This window comes from Phyllostomus hastatus, unplaced genomic scaffold (genome assembly GCF_019186645.2).
Source record: "Phyllostomus hastatus isolate PE091 unplaced genomic scaffold, TTU_PhHast_1.1 phas_scaffold_78, whole genome shotgun sequence".
NCBI classification, from domain to species: Eukaryota; Metazoa; Chordata; class Mammalia; order Chiroptera; family Phyllostomidae; genus Phyllostomus; species Phyllostomus hastatus.
Window position 1 is genome coordinate 72025576 of NW_025334041.1, and position 18878 is coordinate 72044453.

The window sequence follows — 18878 nt, forward strand, 5'->3', positions numbered from 1 at the left end:
TCCAGACCACCACAATAAAACAAATATTGCAATAAAGCAAGTCACACATATTTTTTGTTTTCCAGTGCATCTAATTTATGTTTACATTATACTATAGTCTATTTAGTGTATAATAGCATTTTGCCTTAAAAAACAATGCATAGAGCCCAAGCTGGGTAGCTTGCTTGGTTAGAGTGTCATCCTGATATGTCAAGGTTGCAGGTTTGACCCCCTGGTCAGAGCTCATAGTAAAAACAACCAGTGAATGCATAAATGGTTGGAAGAATAAAACTGATGCTTCTGTCTCCCTTCCTTGCTCTTAGAATAAATAGTTTTAAAAATGTACATGCCTTACTTAAACTTTATTTCTAAAAAATGCTAACCATCATAAGCCTGTTGGAATATGGTACCAGCAAACTTGCTTGACTTTGGGTTGCCACAAACCTTCAATTTGTGTTTATTTAAAAAAAAAAAAAAAAAAAAAGGCAGTATCTGTGGAACACAGTAAATGAGGTATGCCTGTACAATACACCAAGTAGATATACTTGTATATATTTTTATGACCATATATACACTAAAATGTATTGAAAAGTTAACAGTAGTTATCTGTATTAGTTTTCCAGAACCTTCAGAATTTTTCTGTTTGTTAAAACTTTTAGAAATAGAAATATTTTTAAGCTTCTTTGCTTTAAAAAAAAATTAAGTAATATGCATTATGGTCTAGATGGCCCTGGGACAACTGTAATAGAATAACAGTAAAATATTTAATTAAAAATAGAATAAAAAAGGATATATATATGTATATTTATATAAATATAAAAGGTCTAGATTGCCCAACGAGGGGTTAAAAATAATTATCACTACTCTTTTTAGTTTTGGATTTACTATTGATAGGAAGGGGAAAAAGAGTATGCCATAGGACCCAGATTATCTGAGTTTTCCCCCAACTGCCTCACCTTCTAAAGTGAAAGAAGCGACAAAACACAGGTGAATCTTTCTGTTGTTCTTTATCCTTGCGGAGACTGTCCAAGCGACACTCCCGACACTTGGGCAGCTGTGCAACAATGTTCACACAGGAGTCATCTTGTACAAAGGCCTCACCACTCTGCTGCAGCTTCTTCAGTTTGGCTGGGTCTGTCAAAACCGACTTCCGGGATGGGACTAGCAAAACAAAAGAGTAAGGCAATGGACCTCAAATTTTTAAAAAATTACATCAATGTGTTACTAAATTCTATTCAAAAGGCCAGTTATCCCAAAGGGAGAACTCCTAAATAACTGGTTCAACTGTCATTTCTAAAAATGGCTTCACAGAAGACAGCTATCAGAACAATGAGAAGTTTTACTCTCTTTATAAGTAATTTTCATTTGCTGAACCTATTTGGCACCTTAAAACCCCAAATTCAACAACTGTACTCATAATTCCAAGAAGTAAACACTTCTAGCCACAAACCTAGATAAGAAAAATATTTCAGGAAGATTTTCTCATACCACATACTTAATTCAAACTCACTGCAACATTAGCAGTGCACAGAGAGAGGTTCACCTCAACCAATACAACACCATACAGAAGTCAGTCCTGTCACTGCCACCCCCCCAAAAAAAAACTGGTGTAAGGTGTGTTCTCTGCAAAAGCTAACCATTCTAATAAAAAAAAAAAAAGAAGAAAGAAAACCAAATAGCTCTCCTGCACAGGCCCCTTGGTCTATAAAAATAAGAGCTATCTTCTAAATGCTTCCATGAGATGTCACCTGACCCTTGACATGTCTTCAATTTCCTTCAAATGTGTATTCCATTCAGGGTTATGAGCACTGGCTAATGACAGGATTAGGATTCTAAGTAAACATGTTTGAACTTTTAACTTGCAATGGACAGGAGAAACGGAAAGAAAATGTTAACATGGTTTCTAAAGAAAAAGGAAAAAAGTAGTGATGAAACAGGAAACAGCAATCACTGTGTCAGCCTAAATAATACAGAAAGGAATCCTTTCATAAACAAGAGCATTGAAGATATTTCATATGAAACTAACAGAAAAGACCTTTTCTCCTTAGGGACCAAGGGAGCTGAGAAAAGGGAGGTAGATTCTTTGGCAAACAAATGGAAAACACATACAAAAAAACCCCCAAAACAACTTCTGGGGAACCAGTCCAGAGATGGGTGGGAGAGAGTAGTGGTCTTGGAGGAAATCAAAAGAAAGGTCTCAAACCAAAGAAAGCTTTAAATAAATAAGCATCTTCAATATTACCCTAGAGGTAATCTAATCTTACCTCTCTTTTAAAGTAGGACAAGAGCACACTAGGGGTAAACAGGCGTAAAATCCTAAAAAGATGCTATCAGGCCTTGATTCCTTAAACATTATTATTCAGTTATAGTGAAAGAGAAGATAAAGAGATCAGTAGCTCAAGGATGGAATTTTAATTACTCATATTGAAAAGGCATCATCCTTTGAATTGAACCAGGTTTTCACAGACCACAGGCAAAAAGCCCAAAGGTTATTTTATCTGTTTTGTCCTGGCTTAAAAGAGGAAATATCTAGAAATAAGCAAATTGAACTATCTAAATCTAGCTCTCTACTGAGAAGAGCAAAGTCGATCCTATCAATGACTCTCAATTCAAAGCAGAGCCCAGAAGAAAAGCAATGCCAGCTTCTGAGGAGCCACGGAGCGATCTGACAGGAAAAAGGCTGTTGCTCCACTCTAGCTTGCTTTAGCTCCCAGGCAGAGCAAGGGTGGGAGAGCCAGCAATAGACACCAGCACATCTTCCCATACCCACAGCGATACAAATGGAAACAACGCAGAGATCCTGCTAGGCTTCTGACCACCCACCCTCTCACAGGCCTCAGCCTAGAGTCCCAGTAGAGACGACACACAGAATGTAACTAAGGTTTTCTCTGAAAATCACTTTAGGTTGGACAGAGTTGCACAGCATACAAAGTGAGACAAAGCTGGACTCCAATTCACTCAAATACCTATAATTTGCTTACCAATGTAGAATTTTTACTTTTTCTTCACATAATATTAAAATACTTGGCCTCAAAACCTAGCTGAATGTGAGGGCTGATGACTCAAAAAGAATAAAGAAATAGAACAGGGATATGGTTATGAATATTCAGTTTCTTTTAGGAGTTACACAACTCCTGAGAACAGTATACTCTTATGCAATTAATTTTATGTAAATTAATAGCTATATCAACTTCCACCTTAAGAATAAAACTGGATTAGAAGTACCATTAGGCAAAACAGTTTTTCCTATTTCTCCTGTATCAAAAAGATCCACAGTTCAATTCATCCATCTTGCCCTGTGGTTTCAGAGGTCTTCAGTAAAAGTTAGAGTGTGGATATACTCATTTTTTACGTAGCCAAATGTTTTTTAAGTTATCAAAACCCACACAAATTTTCCCATACAGCTGAGAATTATCAAAGGTACTTTTAAATTGTAATACCTCTCAATCTTTGACATACTGAAGCCATTTCCTAATTCTGGTAAGAGAGTTTCTGATAACTACCATCATTAAATGCATCCTCAAACTTAATATAAGTAAAATGAAATACAGTGTACCATTTTCTCTCTAATAAGAATATTCAGTTTTAAATTGTGGGTGCAGCAGGACATTGCTCTTAAGCAAAAAGACTCCGCAGGGGGTTTCAGCCCTGTCTTTAAAATCTTTAACCAAAATCCAAATTCTAGATGTGGTGATGTAATTCTCCATCTTCTAAAAAAAACTTTCAGATCTGAACTACCTACGTGAGTATAAAACCTGGATGTTACAGAAAGATGTGTTAGGCTGAAGATGAAGTAATTATCAGATTACTTTAGACTTTGTTCCATTTAAGTTGTATGGTAAATGCATATAATGGAATCCTGGTCTTTAAAAATCTTGTTCCTTAAAACACAGGTTATCTATATTTCTATATACATGGAACCAGGTCCAGCAAAACAATAACAGTAATCATTTCTGAGATTTAAGAATTCTACCTTCTTCTTTGAACTTTTCTGATTGTATGAACTTTCTCTATAATCATTTTTATATTTTTTCCTTAAGGTAAGATGAACTATCATCTCTTAGTTTTTACTAATAAATATATGTAGAAACACTCACCATTCTGGATTTTATTGTTGCTTCTTGTACAATAGTTTTCATTATCTACTTTTACTGAAGAGTCCTTTAAATTCTGTGATTGGCATCTTAAGGTCAAAGGTTCTACCTTTTTTTCCACACAACTATTAGGGTTATCAGCACTGATACCAGCTTTCCCTTCCAGCTTATTTGAAAGAAAATCAGATGTGGAAGGTGCAAGTTCTAAGTGCTTCTGCAGTTCAGGAGTATTGGCAATTTCCAGTTCTGCCACTGAAGAAGCTTTTGTAGGTAAGCACACCTTCGGAAGGCCAGTTGATGGTTGTGGAACAGATTCCAATCCGTTTTCCTGATCAGCATTGGTCTTCAGCAGGGTACAGCTACCTTTTGGCTCACTCAGGGTTTCTAAGTCTCCAGTTCCAATCTGAGAGGACTCAGAAGAGAGCAACCCTACTTTGCAGACATCTGGCTTTGTTCTCAGTATTTGAGTCTTCATATTTAAGGAGGAAGAATGTTCTTCTGGTAAACTCTGTTTATGACATCTAAAAAATAATAATAGGTAAAACTAGTATTTTAGGCCTCTTTTGTCTCTTCCCTACCAAAAACAACTGTTTGGTTCCCTAAGGCAACCAGAATAAAAGAGAGAAAAACAAAACTACTTTTATTAGAGAATTAAGGATAGGTTCTTGTGAGCTAGAGTTAAAAGGAATCAATAAAAATACTGGCTCTGTAAAAAAAAGGGCTCTGTAAAAATACTTTAAACATTCAGAAATTTAAAACCTGAAATTCTATCTGCATGTTCTCATGAATCCTGAACTACTTCAAGTTAGTTCTACTTTCCTACACCGTAAGAACTTTAGCTTTACCTCAAAATAGAGTATCATAAGGAACCAAAACCACCAGCAGCACAAACCTCTATCCTGCTATGAACAGCATTTAACCAGCCCCAACCCTGGAAAATTTCATTGTTGTTTAATCAGTGATCAGGACCCAAAGTAAATGGAAGAGCTGACTGACTACTTCCTTATTCACAGAATGAATTGGTAATCCCCCCCCATTTTAATAGGGGTACCCTTAAAAAACTTTTTCTCTGAAACTCATCCTAAATTTCTTTCTCTAGCAAACACAAAGTCCTTTTTTTCTGTTATATTTTTTCCCTTGCTTCTAACAAAGGATTTTCATCCTGAGAGGAATTTCAGATTAGCACTCATATTAGACATCTTTGTGTGGGTACCACTGAACTTGTTACTGTTCCCTCTTTCTACTTGGAAGACTGCTCCCCCTTCCATCTAACTATCATGTGGTCATCCTCCAAGTTTTATCCCATCGAGCCCACTTTCTTCCCAGTGAATTAATGTGCTTAAACACGCCCCACCTTTTTTCAGTAGTCTTCCAAACCATTTCTATACCAGTCTTTCTGGCCCATATCTTAAGTTTTTACCAACTGCCTGCACTCCACCACCATTCCTCAAAGATCCTTCCCTTAAAACTCTCCTCTCTGTGAACCTATCACCACACCTCTCACCTAGACCCAGGGTCTGGGCCGATGATAACCATGCTTCCCTCTTTTCCACATTCCCAATGACCCCAGTTTTCCACACACAACCCATCTTATCCTTTTTCCTTGAAAGCACACATTTGTTCTACAACTGTTTGTGGTATGTCAATTGAGTGTTCCTACCATATCAAGTTAAGAAAGCTGCTCTTTCTTCATTTCTGTAACATTTTCTATATTCTTCTGCAGGCCTACTCACTTTGCACTTCTGAAGGCACCTGACCAATTTGGAAACTAATAGAAAGCCTCCCTGGACAACCTGAAATATAGTAAATAGCAGGTCATTTCACCAAATTCTAGCTATACTGTATTTCTCTGTCTATGAAGCACAGAATGTGGAAAAGTCTTCCGACCTGAGCAATGTAAGCTCATATTGGAAGAACTGTGGCTAAAGTAGTTTTCTTCTCCTTATGATTATGTTTTCCAAAGAACAAATAACTCACCCTTGAGGAATTCTTGCTCCAAGGTTAGGTGGAGAAATGGCAGCTTGGGGAGTACTCTGCTGTCTTGGGTCCTTACCAGGTGGAGTTGCTGGAGTACAGCCGAGTACTATATCCTTACAAACTGTTGTGCGAACAGACTGCACAGGACATGTACTGGGAGAAGCCTAAAGGATACCAAATCAACAGATAGTAAAACGAAAAAGTCCCTATTTGGGGGAAATAAGAAATGCTAGCAAGATTCAAGTTTGTTTGGTTTAGTACTAAACAAACATAATACCTTCACCAAATAAAAAGGACAGGAGGAACAAGTGATAAATCACAAAATTAAGGACTTATATCTGAAGGCTGTTAATTAATCACTCTGGCTTTCCATAAAACAACCCTTCCTATAAAAAGTTACAGCAGATCTTTTTTCACAGACCTCTGAATCATTATGCCAGGAAAAAGCAGCCAGGTGGCAATTACTTTAATAATGCAATGCACAGAAGTGAGCTTTTAACAGTCTTCAAATGGTGGCAGCTTCACATGCATTCAGTTTAACATTACTTGAGTGCCCACCACGCACTTACTGTGTAGACTGGCAGGAGACCAGACCACATAGGACTCTTGTAGGCAGTGGTGCCTACTGGATACCAATATAAGCTTTTACAATGCAGTAAAGGTTGAGGACACGGTTCTCGTTCTTATGTGGCTCATCAAGTCACAAAGGTCATCCCATGCTGCAAAAAATATCAAGTCAGGGCTGTGGGACAAAGCTGGGACACCCGTCACTTTCCCTTTTCATGTAGTTTTATCTTTACAAAACTATATGGAATGGACCCACTTCTTCCTAGTTTGTACTATCCACAAAAATAAACTTTCTACATGGGAAGAGAAGGAAGAGATTATTAAACTCGACTCCAGACAACTAGTCTATGGCTAAACCAGGTGAAATCCACTCACCATCTTCATCAGCCTCAAGTCATTTGCCATTCTCAATCTCCTCCCTTTCACACCACAATGACCTTTAAATTTACCTCACCGCCTAACCTAAACTTGAAAAATCTCTCAAATTTCTTCACCTTCTAGTTAACTTCTAAAATCTGATGTAGAATAACTTTCCGAAGTTTTTAAAACTTCACAATTCTGAATATATTTATATGTTGTCTACTCACAAATCTTTTTCTCAAACATTTACTCTGGAGACCTTGAAAAGACTGTCTAATATATGCTAAACAGAAATATACTTTAAAAATTTACTTAATCACTATCAAAGGTTTAGCAAAGCTTCTAACTATTTTAAAGTACTAAACTATCTGATTATATACTATACCATTTTAGTCAGTTTTGGTTAAATATAAATTTAGTGTTCTCCAAAAGGATTTTGGGTGGGGGAGGCTTTGGTTATTGTATGACTATCCTTGGGATGAGTCAACTTTACCTCTTTGGGCCTCGGTTTCCTAATCCCTAAAATGAGGACATTAAATAAATGTATTCCTAAATCTTATTTAGCTCCATTTTATAATGCTCCTATTAAAGATTAACCTCCCAAAGTTTAACTGCCAAGTCATTTCAAAATACTTATTCAAGGCTCACTTTTACTAAGCATCTTCCCTCATCTCATCTTCCTTTCTCTAAATTATGTTTAGAGTTGATGCACTAATACAATACCTTTCCTTAAATTATTTTCCTGAGAATACCAGGTCTGTCCAGAAAAAGCCCAGCCATTGTTAACATAATGAGAACCATCTGTACGATATCGACATAACCTGGCAGCCAAGGGACTGGAATGAGCATGCATGAACAACGATGACTTCCCTGTACTAGGTGGGGGCAGTAGACACTGTTGAGTGAACATGTGTACTGTGTGGCTGTAGCATTCAAAATAACTGAACGAGTAGAGCAACAGATCTGCATCAGATTTTGCATTAAGCTTAAAACTATTCAGGTGATTCAGAAGAAAGGCACAGCTATGGGTAACTGATGCAGATCTGTGGTAAATGGCAGCTGCATCACAACAACATGCCCACTAAGGCATTACATCTCGTGCATGCAGAATGTTTTTGCAAAATCTCAAATCATCCAGGTGATTCAGCCCCCCTACAGCCCAGATTTGGCACCCTGGGATTTCATACCATTGATGAGATTCAGGAAAATGCAATGGAGCAGCTGATGGCAAATGGAATAACTGCGTGAGGTTCCAAGGTGCCTACTTTGAAAGGGACTGATGTGTCATTGTCTTATGTACAATGTTTCCTGTATCTTCTTCAATGAATATCCCTTATTTTTCATATCACATGGCTGGATACTTTCTGGACAGACCTTGTTGTATACTTATGAAATTCAGATTACAACCTAGGCATAAATTTTTATTTTATATAACATCCATTGAACTGCTCAAGTCAAAAATCCCTCCGTCTCATTTTCTGTATCCAACCAAAGAACCAGTAATTACTGTCTGTATTTCTAAACTATTTGTAGAATCTATCTATCCCTTTCCATGCCACCACTACCATCTTTCCCCTAGACTTCATGTCTCCTAACTGGCCTGACTTCCATTTTTGCCTGAACCTTCTGCCCAAAGTTAATTCTACTAGAGAGCCATCTTTATAAAATATGAACCAATCAGATTATATTACTCCATAGCCTACAAAACTCTATGTGGTCTGGTCTCCTCCAACCCCCTCCACTCACTTCACTCCACTTGTCCACATTGCTCCAACTACACCACCGTATTTCTGGTTTCCAAAAGTTCTAAGTTCTTCTTGCCTGTGTTTTTGTACCTGCTATTCCACCTGTCTGGATAGCTTTCATGTGGCTGGCTGGGTCCACCCCTTCACCCTCACACCTGCTCAATTGTCACTTCCTCAGAATCTCTGATAACTCTTTCCAAAGCAGTACCTCACTAGCCACCCTTTTATCTTTATCATATTACCATGTTTGTGTCTTTTATTGCATTATCACACTGTGAAAGTACTTTTATTTAAATTATTTTTTTAAATGTTAGTCTCCTTGCAACATAATGTATACTCCTACGGGCAAAGACCCTGCTTGTATCCACTGTTACACCTCATAAAGCCAGCCACATAGTAGATGTCCAACAAGTAAGACTGGTGGAATATGTGAGTGAACAAATACTGTTAGTATTTCAAAATAGCTATAAATAATTGTTATGAGTTATCTCAAGAGCCAGGCAGTAACACTCACCAATGTTTAGCACATATAAAATATTCAATAAATCTTTGTTGGAAAGAGGGATGGAAGGATAGAGGAAGGAAGGAAGAATTGGCTGTTTGTTACGATGGCTGCTCACTACACTAAGAAAAAGATCTGGAGAGAAGTGGCAACAACATAGTGGTGAAGAGTACTGGGTTTTGGTATCAGACCTTGGATTGAATCTAGGCTCTGACACTTCCTGGTACATTATTTAACCTCTCTAAGATTCAGTTCCCTCAATTATAAAATGAGAGCAATGCAGCATACTTCATAGGGTTGTGCTTTCCCACAGTGCCTGGCACATAGATTAGCTGTCTCAAAGCAGAAGAGCATAATAAAATTTTTCTCAGTTCAGTCACCATGGGTTACAGCCAGCATAACTTAGGATCCTTTTCCTTAAAAACTGAAGTGTATTACCCTACAACTTTCCTAAGGGTTAGGCTCAACAGGATAGGGCTTCAATTTCAAACCCCATCTTCGCATACACACTGCTGCACTGGCCTCTGACTTGACAAGGGTCAAAGTTTCTTCTTACCTGAAGAGTTTTCCCTGAAGGTCTTCTATACCAGTCATGGCAATAGTTCCTCCCTGGCAGCAGACGGAGATAATATAATTGAGTGTTTGTTGATATTCTAAAAAGAACACTGCTGGCTCACACTCTTCAGCAAACTCTCCTAATTAACCAAACAATGTCCTAACTCTGAGGAACAGTCTGCTAGGCAGAGAAGACCTTCAAGGAGCCAGATGTTACTGGCAAACAAGTTTATATTATCCAAAAATATTCATCACAGCAACCAAGAGTCTCTTCTACCTACTTCTAAACTCCTGTCATTCAAGACCACCCAAAAGTACACTTTGCCGGTCCATACATCTGAGAAGTGCAAACACTTGTGAGATGTGTGCCAAGTGTGTTACTGTACTCATCTTTCACTAACACATTTAAATAAACTCTCTTTCTCTACTTATTTCACTACCTTTCTAGCTGTCTTGAAATCTAAGCCAGACCAGTTTCCAAAACTTGCCTGATTACAAGAATCACTCAGGATGAAAAAGAATATTTACTGATTTTCACAATATCCTGTAAAGGAATCAAGGAGGCTAAAAGAGTACGATTTTTAGTTTAAAAAAGGGGGAAGGGCTCCATGAATATACAGTAAAAAAAAAAAAAAAAAAGGACAGTATCTCAAAATATAAATAGTGAAAGTCTCTAAGAAGTATGATTGCAAGTGATGTTTCTTTACTATGCTTTTCTAGGTTAACAAAAAAATTAAACAGTAACTTTTTAAAATGTGGTAATCTTTATTTTGGCAAATAAGTTCAGTAGAAAAGAGAACAGGTAATATAGGGCTTAAGAGCTGAGGCAAATTTTTTAAAACATCAAGTTTAGTTTCTCATTTTTGATTCAGACGTTAAGGCTCAAAATAGGTTAAAAAAAAAAAAACTTTCTATACTGCTCAACAGTTAATTCAGGAGCACACAAACCTACTGAACTGAACAGTATGTTGAAAGAGATCAAAAAGACACATTCCCTGTCCATAAGAATGTGAATCAGGTAGAGAGGATCACTTATTAGGTACATATTACCACATTTCACAAGTACCTCCTTGAAGGTTATATAATGTGACTTGCTCAATTACAGGTCCACTACTGATAAACTTGACACTTTGAAGAACTGGTACCTTCCCTCACAGCAGGTCCCCAGGGCAGGACTGACCCTAGTCCTCCCTCTATGCCAGGACGATTCCTCTGTGATCCATCAGGATGCCATTTCCTATTCCTTGGCCCTCTCCCCCAACAACATCACGTAGCTCTCCTTTTCACTGCGCAAACCATTTATACTGATGCATTCTCCCTGATGGGCAATATCCAATCAACTTCTTCAAAATGACCTGTTATTACCTCTTCCCAGGAACACTAAAAATTTATCCAATATCAAAACATGAACGATTATTATCCTACTCTGCTTTTCTTTCAGTTTCTAACACTGTGGATTACTTAACAATACCCTCTGTGAGCTTAACTCTAAGATGCAATAATCACTTGCTTTACATCCTTCCAATAGTTCCCCTTCAAGCACTGTTTTACTTTCCATGGTTTCAGTTACCTATGGTCAACCACAGTCCAAAAATATGGAAAAGTCGAGACATAATAAATTTGAAACTGCACACTGTTCTGAGAAGTATAATAAAATCTTGCTCCATCCCAACCAGGACATGAGGCATCCCTTTGTCCAGTGTATCCATGCTGTACACGCTACCCAAATGCTAGTCCCTTAGGAGTGGGGGAGGTTATCAGATTTACTGTCATTATATTGCATTGTTTGTGTTCAAGTAACCCTATTTAACTTAATGGCCCCAAAGCATAGGAGAAGTGATGCTAGCAATTCAGGTATGCTAAAGAGAAGCCATAAATTTTATTATGTCTGTACAGGAAAAAACATAGTGTATATATATATATATAGTTTGATACAATCCATAGTTTCAGGAACCCATTGAAGGTCTTGGAATGTATTCCCCCACAAATAAGGGGAGGACTGCTGTACATTACTCCACCCTTGTAAATGTGAAGGCAAAAATGAAAGGTATTCTTTTCTGAACAACCTAATCAGGTCTACACACTTGGAAAGAAGATAGTGGTATTAGATACCTTGATTGTAAAAGTTCCTGTTGCCTGTATAAAGGCTCAAGATTCAGGAATGCCAGATGCCCAGATTCTTAAGTACTTGTATAACAGAGGAATGTGTTATATTCCTATTTCTGTCCTATTTCAGAACAGAATTAAATCCAATACTTGAACTCACAGGGGCATTATAGAAGCCTATACTTTTCTGGGCAGAAATTAGTAATGACAAACCAATTATTTCCCTCAAAAAAAATGAGTTATTTGTCTACCTAATCAAAAATGACCAATCAAACCCTGTTGTTATTGAGGTGGTGGTCCTATTTCAACATCAAATCTACTCTAAGATTCTTGCTCTCTTCTCATTAGAGGCATTCTTCAATTTGATACACACAACTCAATTTACGTACAAAAATACCTCCATATCGTGAAGTTGTCAAATCTATGGAGAATTTCAGAAAATATCGAAACACATTTTTACATAAAAATAGTGAACCAGAAACTTATATTATCTCCATCTGCTTGAGTGTAGAAATTATGGCCAAGATCTGGAACTAGAGAATAGAAGATAAGACAGCACAGAGGACCAGAGAAGACAGTTTCATAATCACTAAAACAAACTGGCCATGCACTGTTACAGTTAAGGAAAGCTTTGGGCAAGTGACAAAATAAATGTAGGTTACCTCAGAGCAAGATTTTGCTTGTTTAGAAACCAGGCTTCCATTATTCTCAGAAGATTTGCGTTTTACAGCTCCAGTTCTTGTAGAATTACCTAAAATATTTAAAAATAGTTAAGTTGGCTTCCTTGTTCCCTTAAATGAGAAGAGGTAAAGACAGGAAGGAAAAGAAAGCCTTTAATCAAGCAGTATATCTTACCACATGTCACAAAGTTATCATGTACAACTTCAACATGAATCAGTGATGGATCAACAATTTTCAGTGCTGGAATCTTAAAAATAAACAAAAAAGATGGGAAAATTGTAAATGCTCTGGAACATGCAAGAAATTAGCTCTATTAACATAACAATACAGGTTTCTTTCAATACAGGTTTCTAAATAATTTTTCTTTTTTTTATTTTAAAGATTTAATTTTATTTTTATACAGAGAAGAAGGGAGGGAGGGAAAGAAACATCAATGTGTGGTTGCCTCTCACACGCCTCCTACTGGGGACCTGGCCGGCAACTCAGGCATGTACCCTGACTAGGAATCAACCTGTGACCCTTTGGTTCACAGGCTGGTGCTCAATCCACTGAGTCATACCAGCCAGGGTACAAATAATTTCTTTTAAAACAACTGTGATATTTCCTTTTCCAATCTAGTATTTTAACATAATAATGGTGTTTAGCTCCTAGAAGACATCATAATTCCTTTATATAAGTATCTTTCCCTATCATGTTACATGCAATTATCATCATCTTTACCTCCTCACAGTTGACTTGAAGAGTTTTTGATGTTGGGTTTCCATTTACAACAGTTGCAGAAAACCACTGAGTTGATGGGTCCAAGCTATAAATCTTTACTTCGGAACCAACTAAGTTTTTGTCACCTTGAAAGAGAAAACATCCTTGGAGCAATTTGGATTATCTCTCAATAGCACCATCATCCAATATAATCTTTTCCTAAGTCTTTTAAAAATGCAGTAGACAACATAAACATTAACAGATATTTCTATAAACAAGAGAAGACATTTTTGCAATGCTAGGAGGAAATTTAAACTTTTTATTTTAAAACCCCATTCTTCTATTGATTTATCTTACAGTGGCTATATATATATTCTAGCATTAGTATCAGATAAAATAGTATCAGGAAAGTCACTGAGACCTAACTCACTGTCCTCAGAAGAGTTTTAGAAGATTCAAATTCAGGAGCCCCAACAGAACTGCTAACTATGATAAAAAGACTTTGCGAAACTGACCAAGAAACTCAGTAACAGTAAATGGGAAGCTCAAGATTACCAAATTAATATTTTAACAATTCCATGTATATCCAAAATGTATATCCTGAAATTCCAAATATATCAATATATTCCATGTCCAATATAGCTGAACTTTTAAAATACCTACTTTACTTTTACAGTTTTCACATAATCCCTGAACTGTCCAAATTTCAGAAGCTTTACATATTATATAATATATAAAGCCCTTCAACCATCTAAAGCGAATTGCATGGGAGAAAGCAGCAAAGGAATTTCTAAAATATTAGAAATTTCAATGACGGAAATGAGGGAGAAAGTCTAAAACATAGCTTCATAGAAGCTAATCATTGGTTAACTCATGAACTATCCACATACCTTGTAAAAGATGGCTTTCATCCAAATGTTTCACAATCAAAGCTTGAAATTCTTTACTGATGTCATGATTATCCATAAGGGAAAGTCGAAGATTGTTCACATCCTGAGAAATGGAAGATCACCACGTTTTAAGGTAACAAATAGAGTTGTTGAAATTCCAGTGGATATTTCAATCGATTTAATCAGAATGGTTAAAGTAGTCAATTAGCCATTTGATGACACCAGTGAACCAGAAAGACCGTAAAAGGAAACCATCAAATGATCAGAGGTATGAAGCAGACTGAAGTGAAGTCACTCCAAGATAAGAGCATGATAAATACTAACAGTGGCTCAAAGCACAATTTTAAATATGACATAAACTGGCTATGGGAAACATAATAAGCAAACAAAAGAGCAGATGAATCTGTCAAAAACACTTTATTCCAAACACTAGGGATTAGAGAATTCAAAGATCCAAACCCAAGAGGCAAAAGACATAGAAACACAGAGACCCATACTGTCAACTCATTGAAACTGCTGTTTTTAACATGTCATTGCACACGGATTCATTTAACCTAACTAGGATTCCAAATGCATTCTTCTTTACAAATGGTAATGGGGTCTAGGGTGGTAGTGACAAAATCTGAATGAAGAGCCTAAATCTTCAGTGAGCCAGTTTTGAAATATCCACTTTTTGGCAGCAACTTCATTTTGGGTACTATTCCATAGTTTTCTGGCTTTGTGCATACACTCAGTTATGATAAATGTATATAGAAGCTGTCTCCAGGAATAACCAGCCAACCCAAAACTGTATAGCACAGAGGCCTTCCAATATTAGGCTTTCATGCTTTTCTGCCACTGCGATATGCACACTAGCAGCCAAAAATAATTTATCAATTTCTCACATCAGGATAACTAGTCTTTTAAAGGTCATTCTGGGAAATTACAAGTGACGTTAGACTTAACCTAGGGTCTTCATAAGAGCTCAACATTAATTACCAGAATAGGCAATGTGTGGGTTTTTTCCCCGCTCATGCTACTGCAATTTCAAACGATCTTAATGTGCTCCTACCACGATTAGATAAAACAGCACGTTAATGGGGAAAGCCACAAATAGCTTTTAAATAAGGTAAACTAATTCTACTCTGCTTAGGAGAGTTTTAGGGCTCATCAGAAGTACCAGAGAGTGGATCTGGATACTCGTCTTTTTTCTTAACCAGATAACTGAACCAAATTCAAATCCCCAAAATCAGACCTTACACTTTAATTCCACCTTTTGCATATGACAAATGATTTTCAGGTTCTCTGTGCATTATTTAGGGCAAGTGTCCTGCTGTGGTAATCACATCTCTCAACAGTTTCTAATAGTAGAAGCCTGATGTGACCATCCGTATCTACTGCACAAGACAATGCCCTCAAGCACCAAACTTTGACTATTATCATCAATGAAAGTCAAGAGCATACATCGTAGTCTCCCTCAACTAACATTAGTAACATTCACACTGATAGCCCACAGTGCATCTCCCTTGAGAGCAGACTTACTGAACAAGATTTTTTTCAATATCAATAAACAAAATTATGAGTTCTACTTTAACTGAAAAGCTTGAACACATACAACATGTTAAACAGAACCGTCCAGCAGAAAACATTGCTAAGAAAGAAGTAAAAACTACTTTATCACTCAGTAAGGCAAGATATTCACAGCCTCTCCTTTATGTTCCTTGGTTCCTCAGGGCAAGTCATTCATTCTTTCTTAAAGAAAAATATCAGGATGCTTTATCTGACATATGAAGGTAACCTGCACCTGAAATGAAGTAAAAGCATCTTCCTCTGTTCCATTATAAAAAAAATTTCAGGGTATGAACCTTCTTTTCACTCACTTCCAGGATATGGAAGTAAAATTGAGACTTGAGTAAAGAAAGCCAGTGCTTTGGCTTTTCCCATACAAGGCCAGCAAAGACAATGCTCACTGGCCTTAAACTGCCTTTAAGCAAATAAACAGGTTTAATTGTTCTACAGGTTACAGAATAGAAGCAGGTGAAGTGGATTATAAAGCTTTATAAAAATACCTAAAAGATGAATGATGAAAGATGGTCTATTTTAAGACCAACATTATTCCCAAGGTGATCTATAGTGATAAATTATTGTGTTCTTCCCCTCCCCTACCAACATTTTCATAATAAAGGAAATCACATATGGGTAAGACCCAGGAGCCTAAATGTGAAGAAAAAGGTGTGAGTTTTACAAACTAATTAGAAAGAACACAAACACACACTCATATTTGGTTCTCATCATTCATGGTAGTTATTTTCTATTAAGTCAACACACTGAACCACAGAGCATACCCAACCACTGCTCCTAAGGGAAAGATAGGGATAGGTTTCTTCAAGCCTCTGGCCACAATATTTTCACCAACCAATCAATACATAATCTTGTTTTATGTGTGCTTCTGTTGAAAGATGCATTTTTTTAGTATACACTACATTAACCTTGAACTCAAAACTAACAGCTTATTTAACACATGCTTTTTTCTCCCTAAGACAAATCACAGCCTTCTTGCACCTAGGAACACTAGACAACACTTCAGCACTACTTTTAAGGGCCATTTAAACGGTGAAATCATCAACACACAGCACCAAAATTCAGCATTAAGTACGTCTTAAAATAGACTTTTTTAAAAACGTGAAGGAGAAAACAAGAAGGCAGAGTGTCACCTTTTTGACCTCAGCTGGGAACATGTGTCAGACAACTCCACATTTTTGCTACTCTCTAAATGTCTGTGAATGACTGTGAAAGCACCCAAGTATTGATTTGGGGGTTACAGATATATTTTAGCGAGTAGGCAAATTCACAAATATAGAATCCATAACTAATGAGGACTGACATGTATGTGTGTAATGTGTATATATATATATATATATATATACACATAGATATGAATGAGTCAATATTTTAAAAATTACTTTTGTAGCCCTGGCTGGTGTAGCTCAGTGGATTGAGCACAGGCTGCGAACCAAAGTGTCACAGGTTCTATTCCCAGTCAGGGTACATGCCTGGGTTGCAGGCCATGACCCCCAGCAACCGCACATTTATGTTTCTCTCTCTCTCTCCCCTCTCTAAAAATAAATAAACAAAATCTTCAAAAAAAAATTACTTTTGTATCACCTAAGCATTTTCATACACACACACCATAAACTGTGGTACCTTTGTCCTTCTAGCTTCATACCGACAGCATTAACCCAATGACTAACACTGAGTGATAACGTCTAACAACTGTTGACAGGATGGGTTCTTTTCTCTGTTAGGTATCTGAATTAAAGCAATCAACATCAATATTTTAGTTCTCATGTTAAAGGAGGGTTTTTAAAATTATATTTTTGGGGTTTAATATTGTTTCTGTGTTATACCTGTATAGGCTTCAAAAGGTCTTTAGAAAGAAATACTCTCTGCTGATCTCCTAGAAAGCGAATAGAAGTAATGGATCCCAAACCAGCTTTGTCCAACAGGGATTTGTATACCTAAAACAAAGCAAAACAAAACAAAGTATTTTGGCATCATAACTGTTCTCAGCATAATTCTGAAAATGAAACTGGTAATATTCCACACACACAAGAAGAGATAAAGCCATTAAGTTTTTTATTCACTGCAAATACCTCATTAACAATTATTTATGCAACTACAATAAGATCACACAATTTTTATCTAATCAATAATTTAAACCAGATACACATTTGAGAGTAATTAACATATAAATCTGGGCCTGGAGATACATGGCTTCCCCAAAATTTATGCAAAAAATTATGTGTATGTATATTTCCCTAGAAAGAAGAGGCCATAGTTTCAGCAAATTCTTAGTAGTAGTTGGGAGGAAAAAATACAAAGAACAACATACAACTTTAACCAAAATCCTACATCTCTCAAAAATCTCCAGAAGCTCTTCTGACTTGTGAGCAAAATCTTAAATTTGCTAGCATAGCACATAAGGCCCTTGACAATCTAGTCAGCCTTTCAATCATCCTCCTAGCCTTTCCAACTATTCAAATCTGGCCCTTCTACCTTCAAGTCCCCATTTGTGTCCCATAAAGCCTCAACTGTATTCCCCAGACATAGTAATGACTGTTCTCCTCTAACTGTACCAGACTTAACAATGTGGATATGGCACAATCACCCACTGGCCAGTGTGGCTCAGTTGGTTGGAACATCACAGGTTCAATCCCTGGTTGGGGCACGTACAAGAAGGCAACCAATCCGTGTTTCCCTCTTACAACAGTGTTTTTTCTCCATGCTCTGCCCCTCAAAAGGAATGGAAAAAAAAAAACCAAAACAAAAAAACAAACACGCCCTCAGGTGAGGATTTAAAAAAAAAAAAAGGAAAGAAAGAAACCACACAACAACTGACTGTCAGAGCCGTGCGAGCCAGAGGACAACTTTTCAGAGGAGATCGTGATATCAAGACTGGAAACTGTTCCAGGGGCCAGGCAACAGCTATTATTCAGCTATTATTGTGATAAAGAACTTCCACAAGACTCCAGTGTTGCCATATCTTACAGTTTTTTTTCAAGAGAAATTGGAAATCTAGATTTTCAGATGTACTCTACACATTCTTAAACACAGACAACTAATTTGAATTTTCTTAAAATACCATGAGGGTCCAACCAAACAGATCTGTATGTCTGTATATGTCTGCTAGTTTCTGACCTCTGATGGAGACATTCACATTACCTCCACCCTCCAGATTTCAAGT

The 18878-nt window shown here is 37.0% G+C and overlaps 1 protein-coding gene across 3 annotated transcripts in view; it reads right to left on the reverse strand.

Moving 5' to 3' along the window:
• The window catches only part of KDM3A (lysine demethylase 3A), a 47831-nt gene that overhangs the window by 21111 nt on the left and 7842 nt on the right, over positions 1-18878 (reverse strand). For all 3 annotated transcript variants that reach the window (XM_045827975.1, XM_045827976.1, XM_045827974.1), the window contains exons 4-11: positions 17542-17652; positions 14156-14258; positions 13287-13411; positions 12741-12813; positions 12548-12636; positions 6051-6214; positions 4077-4594; positions 936-1140 (exon numbers count right to left, since the gene is read on the reverse strand). In XM_045827975.1, coding sequence (XP_045683931.1) covers positions 936-1140; positions 4077-4594; positions 6051-6214; positions 12548-12636; positions 12741-12813; positions 13287-13411; positions 14156-14258; positions 17542-17652 — 1388 coding nt within the window. The remainder of the gene's footprint in view (positions 1-935; positions 1141-4076; positions 4595-6050; positions 6215-12547; positions 12637-12740; positions 12814-13286; positions 13412-14155; positions 14259-17541; positions 17653-18878) is intronic.